General features: G+C 37.6%; 2 protein-coding genes across 9 annotated transcripts in view; both read left to right on the forward strand.

Moving 5' to 3' along the window:
• Positions 1-17399, forward strand: part of srpk1b (SRSF protein kinase 1b) — a 272032-nt gene that overhangs the window by 118330 nt on the left and 136303 nt on the right. The gene's annotated exons all lie outside the window — the stretch shown is intronic.
• The window catches only part of kif21b (kinesin family member 21B), a 95208-nt gene that overhangs the window by 32703 nt on the left and 45106 nt on the right, over positions 1-17399 (forward strand). For all 8 annotated transcript variants that reach the window (XM_077204372.1, XM_077204378.1, XM_077204375.1 and 5 more), the window contains exons 2-8: positions 5242-5464; positions 8099-8281; positions 10730-10879; positions 12228-12362; positions 12683-12850; positions 14681-14796; positions 16775-16970. In XM_077204372.1, coding sequence (XP_077060487.1) covers positions 5242-5464; positions 8099-8281; positions 10730-10879; positions 12228-12362; positions 12683-12850; positions 14681-14796; positions 16775-16970 — 1171 coding nt within the window. The remainder of the gene's footprint in view (positions 1-5241; positions 5465-8098; positions 8282-10729; positions 10880-12227; positions 12363-12682; positions 12851-14680; positions 14797-16774; positions 16971-17399) is intronic.

A 17399-nucleotide genomic window follows, 5' to 3' on the forward strand; every position in this document is an offset into this window, starting at 1 on the left:
ATGCAAGAGTCCAGCACTGTGTAAAGTCTCCTCCAGCACATCCCAAAGACTTTCAATGAATTTAAGCTCTGGACTCAGAGGAGCCAATTCATGTGTGAAAATTATTCTTCATGCTCACAAACATTGTTCTTTAACAATCTGAGCCTGATGGATCTTGACATTGTCATCCTGGAATATGGCCATGATGTGTCTTTCTACATGGCTGTTTAAGAAATGAAAAGCTACACACTTCATCGATTATGGTTAGAAGAACTGTTGCCAAATGTATAACATTCTAGAAAAATAATAATCACTGCCATAATGATCAAATCATACACTCTTAAAGTAATAGTTCACCCAAAAATGAAAATTCTGTCATTAATTTCTCACCCTCATGTCGTTGCAGACAGACCGTAACACACATGAAGATCTTTATGATGAAATCTGAGAGCTTTCTGTTCCTTCATTGACAGCTACAACAACTACCACTTTGACGATCATAGAGATCGTAAAATTAATCCATGTTTTATTCACACAGACATAAAATGTGAGTAAAAGCGATTTGGTGTGTAAAATTTGTGAGTACACCTTTTAAAGGCGTACTCACAAACTTTACTCGCCAAATCGCTTTACAAATTATTAAATAAATGTATTCAGGGTGCGAACTACGGGGGATCTAGGGGGAGCTCGGCTCCCCTTAATAAGACATGGGCTCCCCTGAAAACGTGATTTGTGAAATTGAGGGTTCTCAAAAAATATTGACGATGTTTTATTTTAACGTGCAATTTCAGTTTTGTGTAATGTGATCGTCGTGGAGTATTATGTGTAAAATAGCAAAAATATAATTCATTCATGCATGACGGCGATTTAAGCCTAATTCACTTCAATAAAGATAACTACATGCTATCCTTGTCATGAGCACCATTGTGTGGTGGCGCTGCGGTGCAAATTCCAATCATGTTTAGTACACGTTAACTCAAAGATTCGTAGAAAAAATATAAACGTTGGAGGCAATTGATCTGCGTGCAAAGTCCTTGAAATCCATTCTGTGTTAAGGTAAGGCATGTTATTCCCAATTATGTGTTGTGGCTGGGTTGTTATAGCCCTGCGTGACTCTCAATGTCTTAGGCCTAATTGAACGGAGGAATTATGGTATTCTTCTGCAGCCTGACGAGTAATTTAACCCTTGTTCAAGTTACCTCAAAGACATCCTATTTATAGACTATTTGTGGATGCCTGTTTGCTGTTTGACTTATCAATTTGTGTCGATAAAGTATAATAGGGTGAATCTGGTATATAGTGCTTGCATAGTGCATACACTTGTAGCTGTTATGTATCTTTGGAAGTCTTTGAAATAAATGGGTTTCATAGCACAAGTGCATGAACCATTGGAAAAACAAACAAACAAACAAGTAGGCTCCCCCAAGGGACACGATATAGTGCCAACCCTGAATGTATTCATGTATTTATTTTTTTAAAGAACTAATAGTACTTTTAAAAACTATTTCTTTTCTTAATGTGTGAAACATTTTAAAGAGAAAAATGACTGTGTGAACCTTTAATTCTATAAATGCTGAAGGTTTTCTTTTATGGGTGAGGTTAGGGTGTGGGTTAGGGTTGGTCTGTAGTAATAAGAATTGACTTCGTATAAAAATAATAGTCTAAGCTTGTGGGAAGTCCTCATTCATCTCAACGAGCAAGTGGTCAGTCCACACGTAACATGTTCTCAGTGTTCCCATGTCTCTCTTGGCCTCTTTTATGTAACTAGGTGAAACAGCCCTGTGTGTGTGTGTTGTGTTGTGGTTGTTATGAGTCTGTGTGTATCAGAGATGGGGTCTGACTTGGTGGTCATTATTACAATGCATCTTAAAAGTAGATTTTTACATTATCCAGACAAAATTATGAGTAGTGTTTGCGCATCAGCACTCACCCGTGGTTGTGAATGGTTTTTAGCATGTTGCTATGTGGTTGCAAGTTTTCTGATTGGTTGCAGTTTTACCTTTTAATGAAAGTAACAAAAAAAGTTGGCCAAAATGTTCTAAATTATAGAATCTAAAGGCAAGTTGATAGTAATCAAAAGGGCAGGTTTTGTTAGTTTAGTTGTTGTGTCAGTTAATACAAATGTATTAGAAAGAACTGTCCATAATAGAGATGAATGTGTATCAGCTAATCTGAAATGCCCCAAGCTAAATCTAATTGACTTGATTTAATTAATTGTTTAATGAGTTATTATAATTTTTTTTTAGCCTGGAGACTCAATTAACCTTGATGTTAACATGAGAAGTGTTCCCGTCCATTAATAAAAGTGCTTTAACCTGTTCTTTCAACCTAGTAGAAAAGTGTTGGTTCTTACTGGGTAATAATGCGGCCTATGTCCTCATCTCTTCATTACCATTGGTGCATTCATTCATTTCAGAATTACTGTAATTGGGAGTTTTTTTGGGGGCGCTGTTTGCCCTGTGGTCTTAAAACAATTTTCACAAGCTCACTTGATTATTTTACTTGTTCACTTACATTGTCCAACAGTGTATTTACAGGGGTTGGACAAAATAATGTAAACACCTGGGAAACGGGCAACATTTCTTTATTAAGATGTTTTACCACCATTTGCTTTCAATACAGCTTTCAACCTTCTTACAATTGATTCATGCTACTTTTGAATAGCCTCCAGTGGAATATTGTCTATCAGAACATCTGCTTTACTTTAGAGATGTTGGAGGAGAGAATCGACTTCTCACTCTTCTCTCCTAAACTCCCTCAGCGGTTCAGTGAGATTCAAGTCAGGTGGTTGAAGATAATGAACCAGGTTGACCAGGTTTTATGATCATGACACTTATCTTCTTCGTATTCAAAATGCAGCTCTTTCATGGGTGTTGGCTTTGTGAAGTTCCTTGTTATCGTTTTTTTTAAAGGTGCGATGTGTAATATTTCTGAGGATCTATTGACAGAAATGCAATATAAGATCCATAACTATGTTTTCAGTGGTGTATAAAGACTTTGCATAATGAACCGATATGTTTTTATTACCTTAGAAAGAGACATTTATATCTCCATAACCGCGGGCGCCCCCTTCTATGGAGGTCGACATATTGTGTCGTCATGTTTCTACCATAGCCGACAGCGAACACACAGCGCTACAGAGCTGGTTTCTGTGTATAAAGTTTTCAGTGGTGTATAAAGACATTACTTAATGAACCGTTATATTTGTATTACCTTAGAATGAGCAGTTTCTATCTACACACACCGCGGGTTCCCTTACATTGAAATGCGCCGACATGTTTCTACAGTGGCCCTAAACGGACAAATGCATTTCGTTACTATGTTGCTCTTTGTACAAGGAAGCAAGCTTAGTTCAGCGAATAAAACACTGACACAATGATGAACAAGTAACAGTAATATTCGCAATAACACATAGTTTTAATTTATCCTTGTAAAGAAACCTCATTGCTGAACTGCTACTCTCTGCTGTCTCAGACGATGACATATTTTCCTGTCGGCCACCGTAACTTTTGTTGGTTGCAATTCGTAAACTCACCACTAGATGCCACTAAAAATCACACACTGCACCTTTAAGTCTTTAAGGTGAATATTGAGGTTTGCTGTCACTTTGCTGCAGTAGTTTCGGTTTTCGCCCACTATTTTTTTCTGTCTATCCTTCACAGCCTCGCTTTTATACCTGTCGTGGCGCTGCTCTGAATAAGGTCTGTTTGGCTGTTAAGGCTACAGACGCTCCTGCTCAACGGGCTCCCATGATTTGCCCTTTTTGGAAGTCTGACAAATCACCCATTTCATCCACAGCTTGTACTAAACACTGACGAACACAACTTATACTACACTATACAACATAGATAATATAGACAGAAAAAAGGTAAATAAAAGATAATTGCAACATTTGTGTTTATCTTTTAAATGTAGCCTATCAACCATATAATAATGGGTGTTCACATTATTTTGTGTACATGAATCACAAAAGTAGTCAATTTCTTTCCTTAAAAGTGATAAAAATTCAAACCACAGCGTAATTTCCACCACATCTCAAATTCATATTTTTAATATTTTTGTAATACAAGGTCTTGACTCCTTTGCCTTGTTAAGGCTAATTTCAGAGCTAGGATTTTATGTATCATAAAGTAATTAAACAATTAATATTTTTACGAAAATGTATAGTATTACAATGTTATGTGTTAATTGGAAATTATATGCACAAATATAAAATATTCTGCTCAAATTTGATATTTACTTTCTCATATTTTTTTCACATTTTATCTCAAGCATACTCTTCGCTGACACTGTTGTGCCATTGGTGAACAAGTACACTCACTTTCAATAGAACTTTATTTGTGGCAAAATTGGTCTGTGGGGTAAAAACGGCGCTCCTTTAATTGACAGCCAGTGACAGTTAAAGATAGGCCGTGTGTCCACCAAAGCGGTTTTAGCCAGCTGAAAACGCTAGGCGCTCTGCTGAAAACGCCTAGCTATGGGCGCTTGAGAGCGTTTTGTCAGCGCAGCATTTTTTTTTCCAGTTGAGACACTTTGCTTGTTATGATACGGAATATCCGCGAAAGTGTTACTAGTATCTCATTTCACACATATTTTGTTTCTGTGTTGATTCTATATTAAAATGTCGATACCATGTAATGTATTTTCTCTGGCTCTTGTTTTACATTATTTTGCCCCTTTATTATGCTTGTTGTTGTCATCTGTTGTCGTTGAACAAGCAGAATGTGGCGGTTGGTCGGTGGGATATTTGCCCCGCCCCTCCTCCACTGTGATTGGGCGGTTGGGTAAAAAGTGACAGTGATGAGCACAGCGTTTTACCCAAAGTTGAACATTCTTCAACTCTCGGCGACCTGTAAAAAACGCCGGGCGCTCAGCGCTTCAGCATGAAAAAAACGCTCAGCGCCTCGTTACGCTCATTGCGTTTAAAAACGCGGCGCTCCCATTGAAAACAATTGGAAAAATAAGCCAGCTCCGTGAAAAAATGCTTTGGTGGACACACGGCCATAGTTTTGAATCTACCTCAATTTCTTTCTGATATTTCTTATATTTTCACTATTGAAAATAAGTTTTCATTTTATAATGCTGTATTATTAACCTGAGAGATAGAGAGTTGGCTAGCCATCCAATCAGCTTTTTGGCTTTATAAACATTAGATCATTTCCGTTCTGTGTCAGAGTAGATTCTCAGATTTGTCAAATACGGCAGTTCTCACATGACTTGAATTTTTTTTCACTTAGAATTGTCTTTTGTTCTCTTCATCAGGATCCGGCCGCAGATGGCAAAGGAAAAGATTGAGGGATGTCACATCTGCACCTTGGTTACTCCCGGCGAGCCCCAGGTGCTCTTGGGTAAAGACAAGGCCTTTACGTATGACTTTGTGTTTGACTTGGACGCTCAGCAGCACCAGATCTACAGCGCCTGCGTTCACAAGCTCATTGAAGGCTGCTTCGAGGGATACAACGCAACTGTCTTCGCTTATGGACAAGTAAGGTCTTTCACACTTGATAAAACCAGTTGTTCGCGATGCCAAAAATGGTTCAAAGATTAGCAAAAACATCCACACATGCTCACACACTTTATTTGAATCGTATTTAACCATCTTGTTTGCACACCCATATCGTCAGCTTGTTCATTTCTCTGAATAGTAAGTATTAACACGGCCATGACCCCGTGACCTTTCCCTCAGTGAAAGCTTTGGTGATGCGTCTTTGTGAGTTTCACTCGTCACACGCTCTTCAGGTTTACAACATCTATTGTGCGGCGATCGGGGTTAAACTGTAACTGTGTGTTAGAAGATGTATGATAGTAGATGCAAGTCCTAAAGCATGAGTGAACACTTGAACACCTGACATGAATGGTTCTCCTATTGGGCAACCCTGCAGCAGGAGGCACGAGCGTTAAAAGAACACAGTAGCTTTATTTACTGTTTAAACAGAGGAATACTATAGTGATAATGCCCTGTTTTTTTATTATCTATTGTTAATTATTAAATTATTAAATTATCTGAAATTATTAAAGTCCCCCCCGTGGTGGAAATCAAGCTTTTAATGTTGTTTATATGTCTATGTGGTGTTTTTAATATGAATTTACCCATGGTTTGTCTTAAAGCATAAGTCAACACCATTGCTGAGTATTTTCTCCTTAAAACTGCAGTGAACCAAAGAATCGTCTCAAAAACACGGTTTAAAATCGCTGGTGTTTCTCATGTCACAAACTACCTTGTAACCAATCAGATCGACGTGTGATCATCAACGAGTGGATCTCTGAGCTGAGTGAGTGAGTGGAGGGCGGAGCTCATTTGCATATTCATAGAAACACATATACTAAATGAGGCAAGGGTGTCGAGTTACATTCAAGCTATTTTAAGCCATGCAGAATTTTCTTTGAAGGAAAAAACTTTTAAATATGTAATTTTGTTGATCAAAGACGAGTTTTAAGGGATAAATTGTGGACTACGGGGGACTTTAATAGTATGTGTAATTATTTCTTGAACATAATTTGATGAATATTAAACATGGTTGTTGCTGTTTCACGCTGTGCCTAATGACACCTCTCATAATGGTTTTCCTCAAAGTTTCAGCAGCATTTTGTGCTGAAAACTAAAATGCAATTTTTAGGTTCTCAGCCAAAATAGACATTGGGCTGAAAATACAGGGTTCCTGCGGATCCTTAACCCTCTGGGGTCGGCGGTATTGTTTGTTTTCCCTTTATTTCGCCGACTAGAATTTCAAAATGAAACCGTAGCAGTCTCAATTCAACAGACAACGATGATTTCTTCACTGTGAAACCCGCGGTTTGAACGAGTCATTTTAACGATTCCATGAACAATCACTTGTTTCTTTCCCGAATGAATCAGCCGTTTGAACAAATCGGCTCCTTCACCTCGCTTAAGACAGTGACTTGCTGCCGCCCACTGGCGGTTTTAGTTTCATATTTAAAGTACCCTTTAATTAAAACGTTAAAATTAGAAATCATTTCATATTTAAATATTGAATATTGATTTAAAAAAAAAATCTCCTAGCATGGAGTGTAAATATATTAATGCCACTTCTGATGCCGCTTCTGTGTCACCTCTGCACTGCAAAGATGGATTTTGATTGAATGATTTAATTTGACTGGTAACGGTGGTACTGTATAATAGTGTAATTAAGTATTATTGTATAAATGAGTATAATTACTGTATAATTTAATTTAAATAATTTGAATGTTAGTATTTGACATAAAAGGTGATGTATAACTCTAAATAAGTTTAGAAAAATGTCCATATATAGGTGAAAATGCCCCTGGAAGTCAATTTAAGGTGGCAAATATTGCACATTAATTAATAATTTCTGTCACTGCTGTGAACTGACCACTGCATAGAATATGAAAAATATGAATATCTTCGTGAGTCTGCTGTCAACAACAGGCCTAAACCAGCCATTGCACCAGCACAAAAACACAATCAGTAAAATATCATCTAATTATTATCAACAAAACGTTGAAAATATCGAGATACATTTTTTTCAATATTGCACACCCCTAATGTATGGTATTAATTTTGATTTCTTCAGGTCTTAAAAAGGTTTTAAAAAGACTTAAATTTGACTTTAAAAAGTGTGCAGGAACCCTGAAATAGTAAAAACAGGAAAACTTTATGGTTGTATATCAAGAACTTTGACATGAAGTAAAAGCGATGTGCATAATACATTTTTTTTATTGTTATTAAATTGTTGTCACAATTATCATTTAATTTGATTGAAATAAGATTCATTTAAATAGATTATGTATGTACATCAAGACAACTACAGTTTTGTCAGTGTATTTAAACAGTATTTTATACAGTAAAATTGTTGAAGCGTAAATATTATATTATGTAAATAGTAGTATTTTCACTTTCAGCACAGTGGGTCAAAGAATTTAAGAATTTTAATTTTGCGCATGGCTTCTTGCTGTCATACATTATATAATACAATTTAATAACAGAAAATGAGACTCAATTTCTTAAATGAAGACCCAATAAAGAAATTGACAAAGCTTTGATGCTGAGAATCTTAAAATGACTGAATATTGCCAAGTTACTTAATCACTAGTGAATGTGTGTTTTGTGTACATGTGAATGTCTTCCTCTGTCATGCAGACTGGTTCAGGAAAGACCTACACCATGGGCACTGGCTTTGACGTGAACGTGATGGAGGAGGAGAAGGGCATCATCCCTCGGGCAGTTCAACAGCTCTTCCAGGGCATCCAAAAGCGCAGACTAGAGGCACAGAGCGCTGACATTCCCCCGCCAGATTTCAAAGTCAGCGCCCAGTTCCTGGAGGTGAGACTACAACCAGACTGGAAAAATGAATAGAACTGTGGGGTATTAAAGGACAATTCCGGCCAAAAATGAACCTAGGGCTAAATAACACATGGGTACCGAGTCGACCGTTCTATGGGATGCGTTGTCATGATAATCGAATGTACGCGGTTTTAATGTTAGTTTTAGTTTAACCAAAGATTAGCTTATAACGCTAGTGTATAGGGCATTGAATAAGTACAAATAAAAATCGCTAGTTAATACCACTAACAAGGCTCAAACTAGCCCCACACTAACACGCTAGCATAATGAGGGTCTCTACCTGCAAACCGAAGTTTTGAGAACTTTGTAAGTGTACAGACAGTTTAATAAGAAGATACTTTATAAAGACAGTACACTTCGCGTATACAAGCAGGAGCCATCTTTGGAAAACAGCCTCGGCCAGTTGAACCACGAACGCCGTGCTACGTGCTGGTCGATAATCACAGTTCAGCTCACGCAGCACGGCGTTCGTGGTTCGACTGGTCGAGACTGTTTTCCAAAGATGGCTCCTGCTTGTATACGCGAAGTGTACTGTCTTTATAAAGTATCTTCTTATTAAACTTGCTTTTATAATGCTTTTATTTTTATTTTTACTTATTCGATGCCCCATACACTAGCGTTATAAGCTAATCTGTGGTCAAACTAAAACTAAAGCTAAAACTGGGTACATTCGATTATCATGAAAACGCATCCCAGAGAACGGTCGACTCGGTACCCATGTGTTATTTACCCCTAGGTTCATTTTTAGCCGGAGTTGTCCTATAATACTGAAGTTTTGCTGCCATTTAGGTCTCCTTATGATGGTAATTATTATGATTGTGGTTGAATTACACTGAAAAAAAAATGGTGTAGGATTTCTTACAATTTTCACTCAAAAACAAGTCCACGTTTAATTTGATGTGTAACTTGTTTAAAAGTGAAGTGTGTAGTTTCTGCAGTGGCACCTAAAGGAATTAGAAAAATACAGCATATTTTCAAACAAACTTGCAAATGCCTATTTTGTGCGTCACATGCCTCCCCAACTCAAACCTCACAAACACATCTCTTACGTGTGCTTGTGAAGGCATGTCTCGACAGGTTAATTTAGACTACTTTCAATAAAAGGTCCAACATATTAGCAATACTTTTAGCTGTGTTTCTATGTGTAATGAGTAAGCAATCGAATAGGCTAATAACACTGTCTAGAGGGAACGCAAGCGTCTCACTTGTCAAAAAATGCAAATGGATGGGTTTATGATATGATGTGCTACAGCTAGTCGAGTCTGTCTAACTGGACACAAATCAACATTATAAACTGGTACATTTGACGTAATCTTTGAAGGTCTAAATGCAGTGAATTTTGGCTTGCACTTCTGTAACCGAAGCTGATTGTCTTTCCCCATGTAACGCGTCAGTCCCACACCGGCTAAACTCTCACTATTGGTTGAGCTGTAAAGAGACTGACAGATCTGAGCGAACTGCTCTCGATGTTTAGATGGTGCCTGGGAGACTCAATGTTTAGAGATAAACGCGTCAATGGCATACTAATAGCAGTCAATAAACATTAAACTGGGTTCAGAGAATGTATTTTGACAAAAAAAAATCTTCACCTTAAAGTAGAATGACTCAAATAGTATTTTCCTGTAAATCATACTGCTTTTATCTATCGTCATTAATCATTTTGTACAGTGTGTATTGGGTATGTTGGAAGATGGCTGGAGTCCCAGTGTCTTGACTCAATTTATCTGGGCCTCATCATCTCGTAACGAATGCGATTGACATCTTGATGACATGGAGTAAACCCCCTCGCATGTCCACATTTCTTGGATCTGGGTCATTATCGAGACATCAGGCGAGGAGGAGGCACACAGACAGCAGTGTAGCTGTAAACCGATTACCCCTTCTCGTGTAAAGTCTGGCTTAGGTAATGAGTTTAAACCTGTAACAGGGTGTTTTAACGACCCGGGCCGCTTGCTGTCTGGCACCGGCTAGTGTGTTCAGCACAAACGCGGCTCACCGATTCGTCTCGCGTCCCGCGGCTGTGAACGGACGGCGTCCCTCGGGGCGTCTTTAATAGGGCATTAAGATCCCTTATTTCATTAGTCTCGTCCTTTCCAGAACTCCTTTTTGCACTTTGTACGTTATTTTTCTATGTTAGCTGTTTGATTTATTGTTTTGAACCCTGAATTGATTTTATCAAGTCCCTGTGTGTCACTTCCCCGAGTAAAGGATGCTATGAAAAGCTTTGTTCGCTTGTTTCTCTTTTTTCATTCTGTCTCCAGTTGCAGTCTTGCTGTTGTGTTATGTGATTTACGTCATCATTATTTATCATTTCCTTGTCCATCAGCTTGTGTGGTCTCGGGGCTTCCCGAGGTCAAACATGCAGGGGCTCTGGCCTTTTGACCTTTGCCCTCTGAAGGTCACAGTGTGTGTGTGTTTGCCCTGCAGCTTTATAACGAGGAGATCCTGGACCTGTTTGACAGCGCACGAGATCCCGAGGCTCGAAACAGAAAGTCCAACATTAAGATCCACGAGGATGGCAGCGGAGGGATCTACACCACAGGAGTGACCTCACGCCTGGTCAGCTCAGAGGAGGAGGTCAGATATCTGGGTTATCTGCCGAGTCGTTTGAAATCAACATCAAATTAAACAAATTTGAAAGAAATTGACTTGAAAATACGGTTGTCAAAAAATTGACAATCATAATTACTACAGAATGCAGTTTTTGAAAATATTCTTGGTATTATTTTGCATGGTTCATCAGTGCATGGCATTCTAAAAAAATAAATTATCGTTTACATTTTGCCACTCTGTAAACCGAGAAAAATAATTTTATTCCATATATATATATTTTAAAACGACAGCTAGTTTTGCTACAATTCAAGCTAACTACATGTAAACCAACAATCAGAATAGAAAGCACCATCATTTTAATATAATTTCGTTGAAAACACAGTAATGAACTAAAGCATTTAATAAATATTATAATTTTGTAATTATGTATTATTGTAAAAATGTATTCTTGAAATAAATATATTATAATATTACTTTGTATATCACTGGAAAAAGCGATGTACAAATATTACCCCCCCAAGCATCTTATTTAAACAAGTATTATTAATAATAATAATAATAAGTGTTTATGTAATACAACAAATAATATCATATAAAATATTATTATCATTTATTATTATTAGTAGTAGTATATATTTAATATATATTTAAAATAAACAAAAATATTTAATATATGATACTAATAGTAATATGTTAAATATACTAATATGTTAAATTATTATTAATAGTAGTGATATTATGTATTAAATGTTAACAACAGTTATTATAGAAGACTACTACTACCACTATAATAATAATAATATAGCAAATTATATAATATTAAATATTATCGTTATTGTATTTATAATAGTTGTAGTGTATGTATATATTAAATGCTGTTGTTAGTAATAAACAACATAAATAATATATAATATACAATATAATAATACTAATACTAAAATTAATAGTAATTTAATGTTAAATATTATTATTATTATTATTATTAATTGTAGTTGTAGAAGTATTTATTGAATATTGTTTGATTTTTCAATATAGATGACACCTAGGATTTCTGCAATAATACAAAAATAATATTATAACCTCAATGCTTGTTTTTGTGTAGTACAGTGTTAAAAACACATTGGAAGTAGTAGTTTGTTGCTGGAAACACTGCATTATTGTGATAACTGCTGTGACCGCATCACACTACAATATTTCCCATTGAATATTTGCTTTCACTCAGAAACGTGACGCATCACAGAAGTTAAATCCTATGCAAATGTTGTTTTATTGTTTGCGTCATGTTTGAGCTAGACCATAAAAAGCTTTGGTGAGTAGAATAAAGGTGCAGCGTAGATGTGTGTGTCTCACTCCTGCTGTGTGTTCTCCTCAGCTCCTGCAGTGTCTGAAGCTGGGCGCTCTGTCCCGAACCACCGCCAGCACACAGATGAACGCCCAGAGCTCCCGCTCTCATGCCATCTTCACCATCCACCTGTGCCAGATGAGAGTGTGTCCACAGCCACAGCTGGTACTGAGACTTCAACACACACAAACAACACATGTGAATATTACCTGAAGCTGCATACATCATGACGAGACCTGGAAGCTTAAACTACTGGGTTACAAAGCCGTTAGCAAGTTTAAGCAGGTCGCGAGTTTTAAAGTATTACAAATCAGACTGCTGCGGTACAAAGCAAAGTAATTATATAAAACCACTGGCATTAGAAACGTCAACACTGAACATGTCCGTGCAAACCGAAAATGCAGAAACGTTGAAGATTGCAATTGTTAGTTAAGAAGATGCTTGGGTTAGTTGCTTGAAGCTTTCTGTGCTGTTCCCTCTCTCAGGTGAACGGAGAGATGAACGGTGTATCTGACAGCTCTATCTCTCAGCCCGAGTACGAGACGCTCACAGCCAAGTTTCACTTTGTGGACCTGGCGGGATCCGAGCGTCTCAAACGCACAGGAGCCACGGGAGAGAGAGCGAGAGAGGGCATCTCGATCAACTGTGGCCTGGTACGCAGACTCTTCCAGTCCCAACTCAAATAGGGACAGGTCATCTAAAAATGAGATTCTGTAATCCGAGGGTGCTAAAAACAGTGATGTTATTATTTGTGAAATCCCAGAAGAGTTAGCTAGCAGAATGTCCCGTCTGCTGTTTTTCAGTCTTTCAAGGGCAGAATGCAAGATTTTTAGTAAGTGCTAAATTAAAGTTCAGTCTGTTCTTGACAAAAAGCAATCATTTGCCCTACAAGAGACACACGGACAGATTTACTGTCTTACCAGCGCAAACCCTATTTTGATGTTAAAAACTACTGTCGGGATTTACTAAAGTCACGCAGTGAAAAATCAGCGCTGAAAAGTGTGGACAGGGTTATTGATGCGGCTGATCTTATTGCATATGCCTTTCAGATGCAATATTTATGGGAGGAGAATATTTAAATGAATCATGCAGTGTGATTTACTAAGGTTTGCGCTCATTAATTTACTGGTATTTGTGCCTTTATTTAACGCCCCCAAAAAGCATGTTTTAAACCAGACGCTAATGTGCGCTGCTCTTGGTAGATTGTGTTGGTCATTATGGAAATGATCCGGCTGCGTCTGTGTTCTTTAAAAGATTAGTTCACCTCAAAATGAAAATTCCCTAATAATTTACTCACCCCAATGCCATCCAAGATATCCATGTCTTTCATTCCTCAGTGGAAGAGAAAATAAGTTTTTTGAGGAAAACATTTCTGGATTTTTCTTCGAGTAATGGACTTCAATGGCAACCAGCGTTTTGAAGTCCAAATCAATGCAGTTTCAAAGATCTTTGAAGTGATTCAACGGACTGTGCACGATCAGCTGAGGAGGAGGGGCTTATCTAGCGAAACAATGCATCATTTTCAAAAATAAATAAATAAATATATATATAAACTATTTAACTACAATTGTTCAGATTGAGCTGATCTGCAACGCGCCGGGAACTACGTCATCATGTTGAAAGGTCACGCTCGATGTCACGGGCGCCGGCGAAAGTACCGCCCCACTCGACTGTGTGAAGGAGGATAGTTCAAATTTTATCGGTCGCTTTGTTAAACAGTGGTGCGATACTCCCACCGGCACCCGTGACACCCGTGACATCGAGCGTTATTAGTATAATTATATAATATTCATATTATTATTAATATTATATTATTATTTATATAATATAATTATTAGTAAACAAGTAGATGTGTGCACAACTTTCAGTTTATATTTTTTTAAGCTACATGAGAGTGAGTAGATTATGACTGAATTATTTTTAAGTGACCAATCTCTTTAACCTATGACTGGAAAAATACTCAAGAAAGTTCTCAGTTGAGCACTAAGCAAACACCTCGACACCACAAAAACTGGCTTTGTCAGGGATTTTCAAAATACCTACACTTCATTATCATAATTGTGAAGGTCCTTTTAGCTGAGTCATGTTTTTCCATGTTAAGTATGGTGTGATATTCGTGTCGCATTAGTTGTGCCTCCTCCTCGATTCATTACTGCTGGGTTTGAGTAGCTGTCAGAGTAGATGAAGGGAACTAAAGGTAATTACATTGTGAAGAAGAGCTAAAGCCTGGAGGAAAGCCAATAAGTGCCATTGTTCTGAGCCGAATAGAGCTCTATTGTTTTTAGAGCCTAGATACTCATTTGTAAGAGAGCCCATTTAAAAGCTTTTAATCTTAGATAGCAGCATACGATGGAGCGTGACCGTCTCTCTCTCTCTCTCTCTCTCTCTCTCTCTCTCTCTCTCTCTCTCTCTCTCTCTCTCTCTCTCTCTTTCTTTCTCTCTCTCTCTCTCTCTCTCTCTGTGTGTTTGTGTGTGTTTGGCAGCTGGCCCTGGGTAATGTGATCAGTGCATTGGGAGATCAGAGTAAGAAGTCAGGTCATGTGCCTTATAGAGACTCCAAACTCACACGCCTGCTGCAGGACTCGCTGGGAGGAAACAGGTAATGTCTGATACACATCTATACACACGTAAACATCATAAAGCCACAAGTATACTTCATTTTACGTGCACATAACTTCCAGTCCCGGTGCAATCTCTCACCGGCTCTGACCCATATACACATCTTTATAATCGTTTAGGTTAAGTTCAACTTTTAAAAGCCAGTTTCATTGCGCTCACTGTTTCTGAGTATCAGAATAGGCTCTAGAACAGAGCTCTGTGGAGACACGTGTGTTTTTGTATCATACTAGGTAACCATTGCTCTTAAATTAAGCTAATTATAATCACTGTAGATTAACCCTACCCATAATTCTTTACATTTTTTAGATTCTAAGACATAATATAGTCTTTTTTTATGAAGTTATGGAGTTATTCAGGAATTCAGCTTTGTTAGTTTTGTTACCATGAGGACCTCCTATGATAATTTAATTATTACCACACCTTCTCACATGACAGTTTTTGTTGTTGTTGTATGTGAAATAAGACATTGTTCAGTCTCATAATGTGTTAGTCCCTACAGACATGGCAACAGACTATTTTTATGATGTTAGGTTTATCCCTTATTTATTATTTTTAGGAAAATTACTTACTACAGAATTTATCTTGTTAGTGGGCATGATTAATTTCATTATATATTTAGTTTAGTGTGTGTATATGTATGTATGTATGTGTATGTATGTATTTATATGTATGTATGTATGTATGTGTATGTATATATATGTATGTATGTGTGTGTATGTGTATGTATATATATATATATATATATAGTATAAGTGAACACACCCATGCTAAAGTTGACTAAAAAGAGGAATAAAAAATCATCTTTTGGAAATTGATCTTAATGCCTTAATTTAAAAATTGAGGAAAAATCCAACCTTTAAGAACACCAATTTTCTTTGTGAATGAATAATGTGTCGTAAATAAATAAATGTTCTTCCTTAAAGTAAAGGTTGCGTAAGTCAGGACACCCCTATGTTATATTCCCATCGAGACAGGCAGATTTTTATTTTTAAAGGCCAGTTATTTCATGGATCCAGGATAATATGCATCCTGATAAAGTTCTCTTGGCCTTTGGAATTAAAATATCCCACGTCATCACATTCCCTTCACCATATCTGGAGATTGGCTTGGTTTTATTTCTGTTAGGCTAATAGCTGGTTTGATTTGCATTGAGAGAGGATCTTATGGAAAGTGCCCCATGCTGATCTCTAGGTATGATGAAGGGTGTGTGATGATGTGGGGCATTTTAAGCCCCATTTACTTCAGAATTTACATATAATTTAGAGGGCATGATTAATTTGGATGATTGTATTTTATATATACAAAATTACTATGCATTTTCAAATAATTAATCTCTGTAAATTAACATTAAATTGACAACCGTAATTACTACAGAATTTACATAAGTGTTGGGGCATGACTGTGATCATTTGTAAATATTATATTTTACAATTAAAAAAATTTGTGAAATGTATTTTTAAGTAATTTAACATTAAAATAACAGCCCTAGTTATTTCCATTCACTATATTTGACTTTATCTTGAAAGCGTCAAGTTGTAGAAACAGCTGGTTATACACTCTTAGTTTACCAGCCTCAGATGGTTTGTGCACTTGTAAACATTGCTGTGCACAGTGCAGTCATTGTGTCTTGAAGGTTAATGGATGCTCACAGTGCACTGCATCAGTGTGTGTGTGAAGCGCAGTGTTGGGTCACTCAGCCCACACTGGACTCCACTGGCTGCCCATATATTCTTATGATGTGGGTTCAGAGGGGGAGTTGATTGAATTAAACATGAGAGACTTCAGACAGTGGCGCTCAGTCTCAGCCACATCCATGAAGAGTGTTTGTGTTTATCTGCCATCTGTTTGTGTGTTTTATCTTTCTGTCTTGTGTGTGTGTTTGTCTGTGTAAGATCTCATAGACCCTTATGAATTCCTGTCTTCTTGCTTTCTCCTCTGCTGTGTATCTGTCCATTTAGTCAGACTGTGATGATTGCCTGCGTGAGCCCCTCTGACCGGGACTTCATGGAGACGCTAAACACACTGAAGTACGCCAACCGGGCTCGCAACATCAAGAACAAAGTGATCGTGAACCAGGATAAAACCAGTCAGCAGATCAGCGCCTTACGAGCAGAGATCGCACGCCTTCAGATGGAGCTAGTGGAGTACAAAGCGGTGAGGAGGATTCTGGGAAGAGACACACACACACACACACACACACACACACACACAAAAGCCCTCAAATGGAGAATTCACCCCATTATGAAAATTCTGTCATTTATTCGCCCCCGTAACATAAAATGTTCTTCTGTGGAAAAAAATGTGTTTTTTTAGCATGTTCTGTTCACGTCAAAACAATGAGAGTGACTTGGCAATGGTTCTGTAAAGCTCCTAAAATTATGAAATAAAGTACATAGAAGTAGTCCATACCAGAGCATGTGAGTGAAGCGGTGTGACGCTCAGCTCAATATTCCGCTCTATGCGTGTGCGCTCCACTCAGTCGCTCGCGTCCAAAGCGAACGCTCCACTGATGAATCGCTCACGCTTTTTTTTCTACTCGCACACCTCTTTAGGGTTAGGCTTAAGATCCTTAATAGTGGCGTT

Source organism: Siphateles boraxobius, unplaced genomic scaffold (genome assembly GCF_051911475.1).
Source record: "Siphateles boraxobius isolate OS27281-9 unplaced genomic scaffold, OSU_SipBor_1 5, whole genome shotgun sequence".
Taxonomy (NCBI): Eukaryota; Metazoa; Chordata; class Actinopteri; order Cypriniformes; family Leuciscidae; genus Siphateles; species Siphateles boraxobius.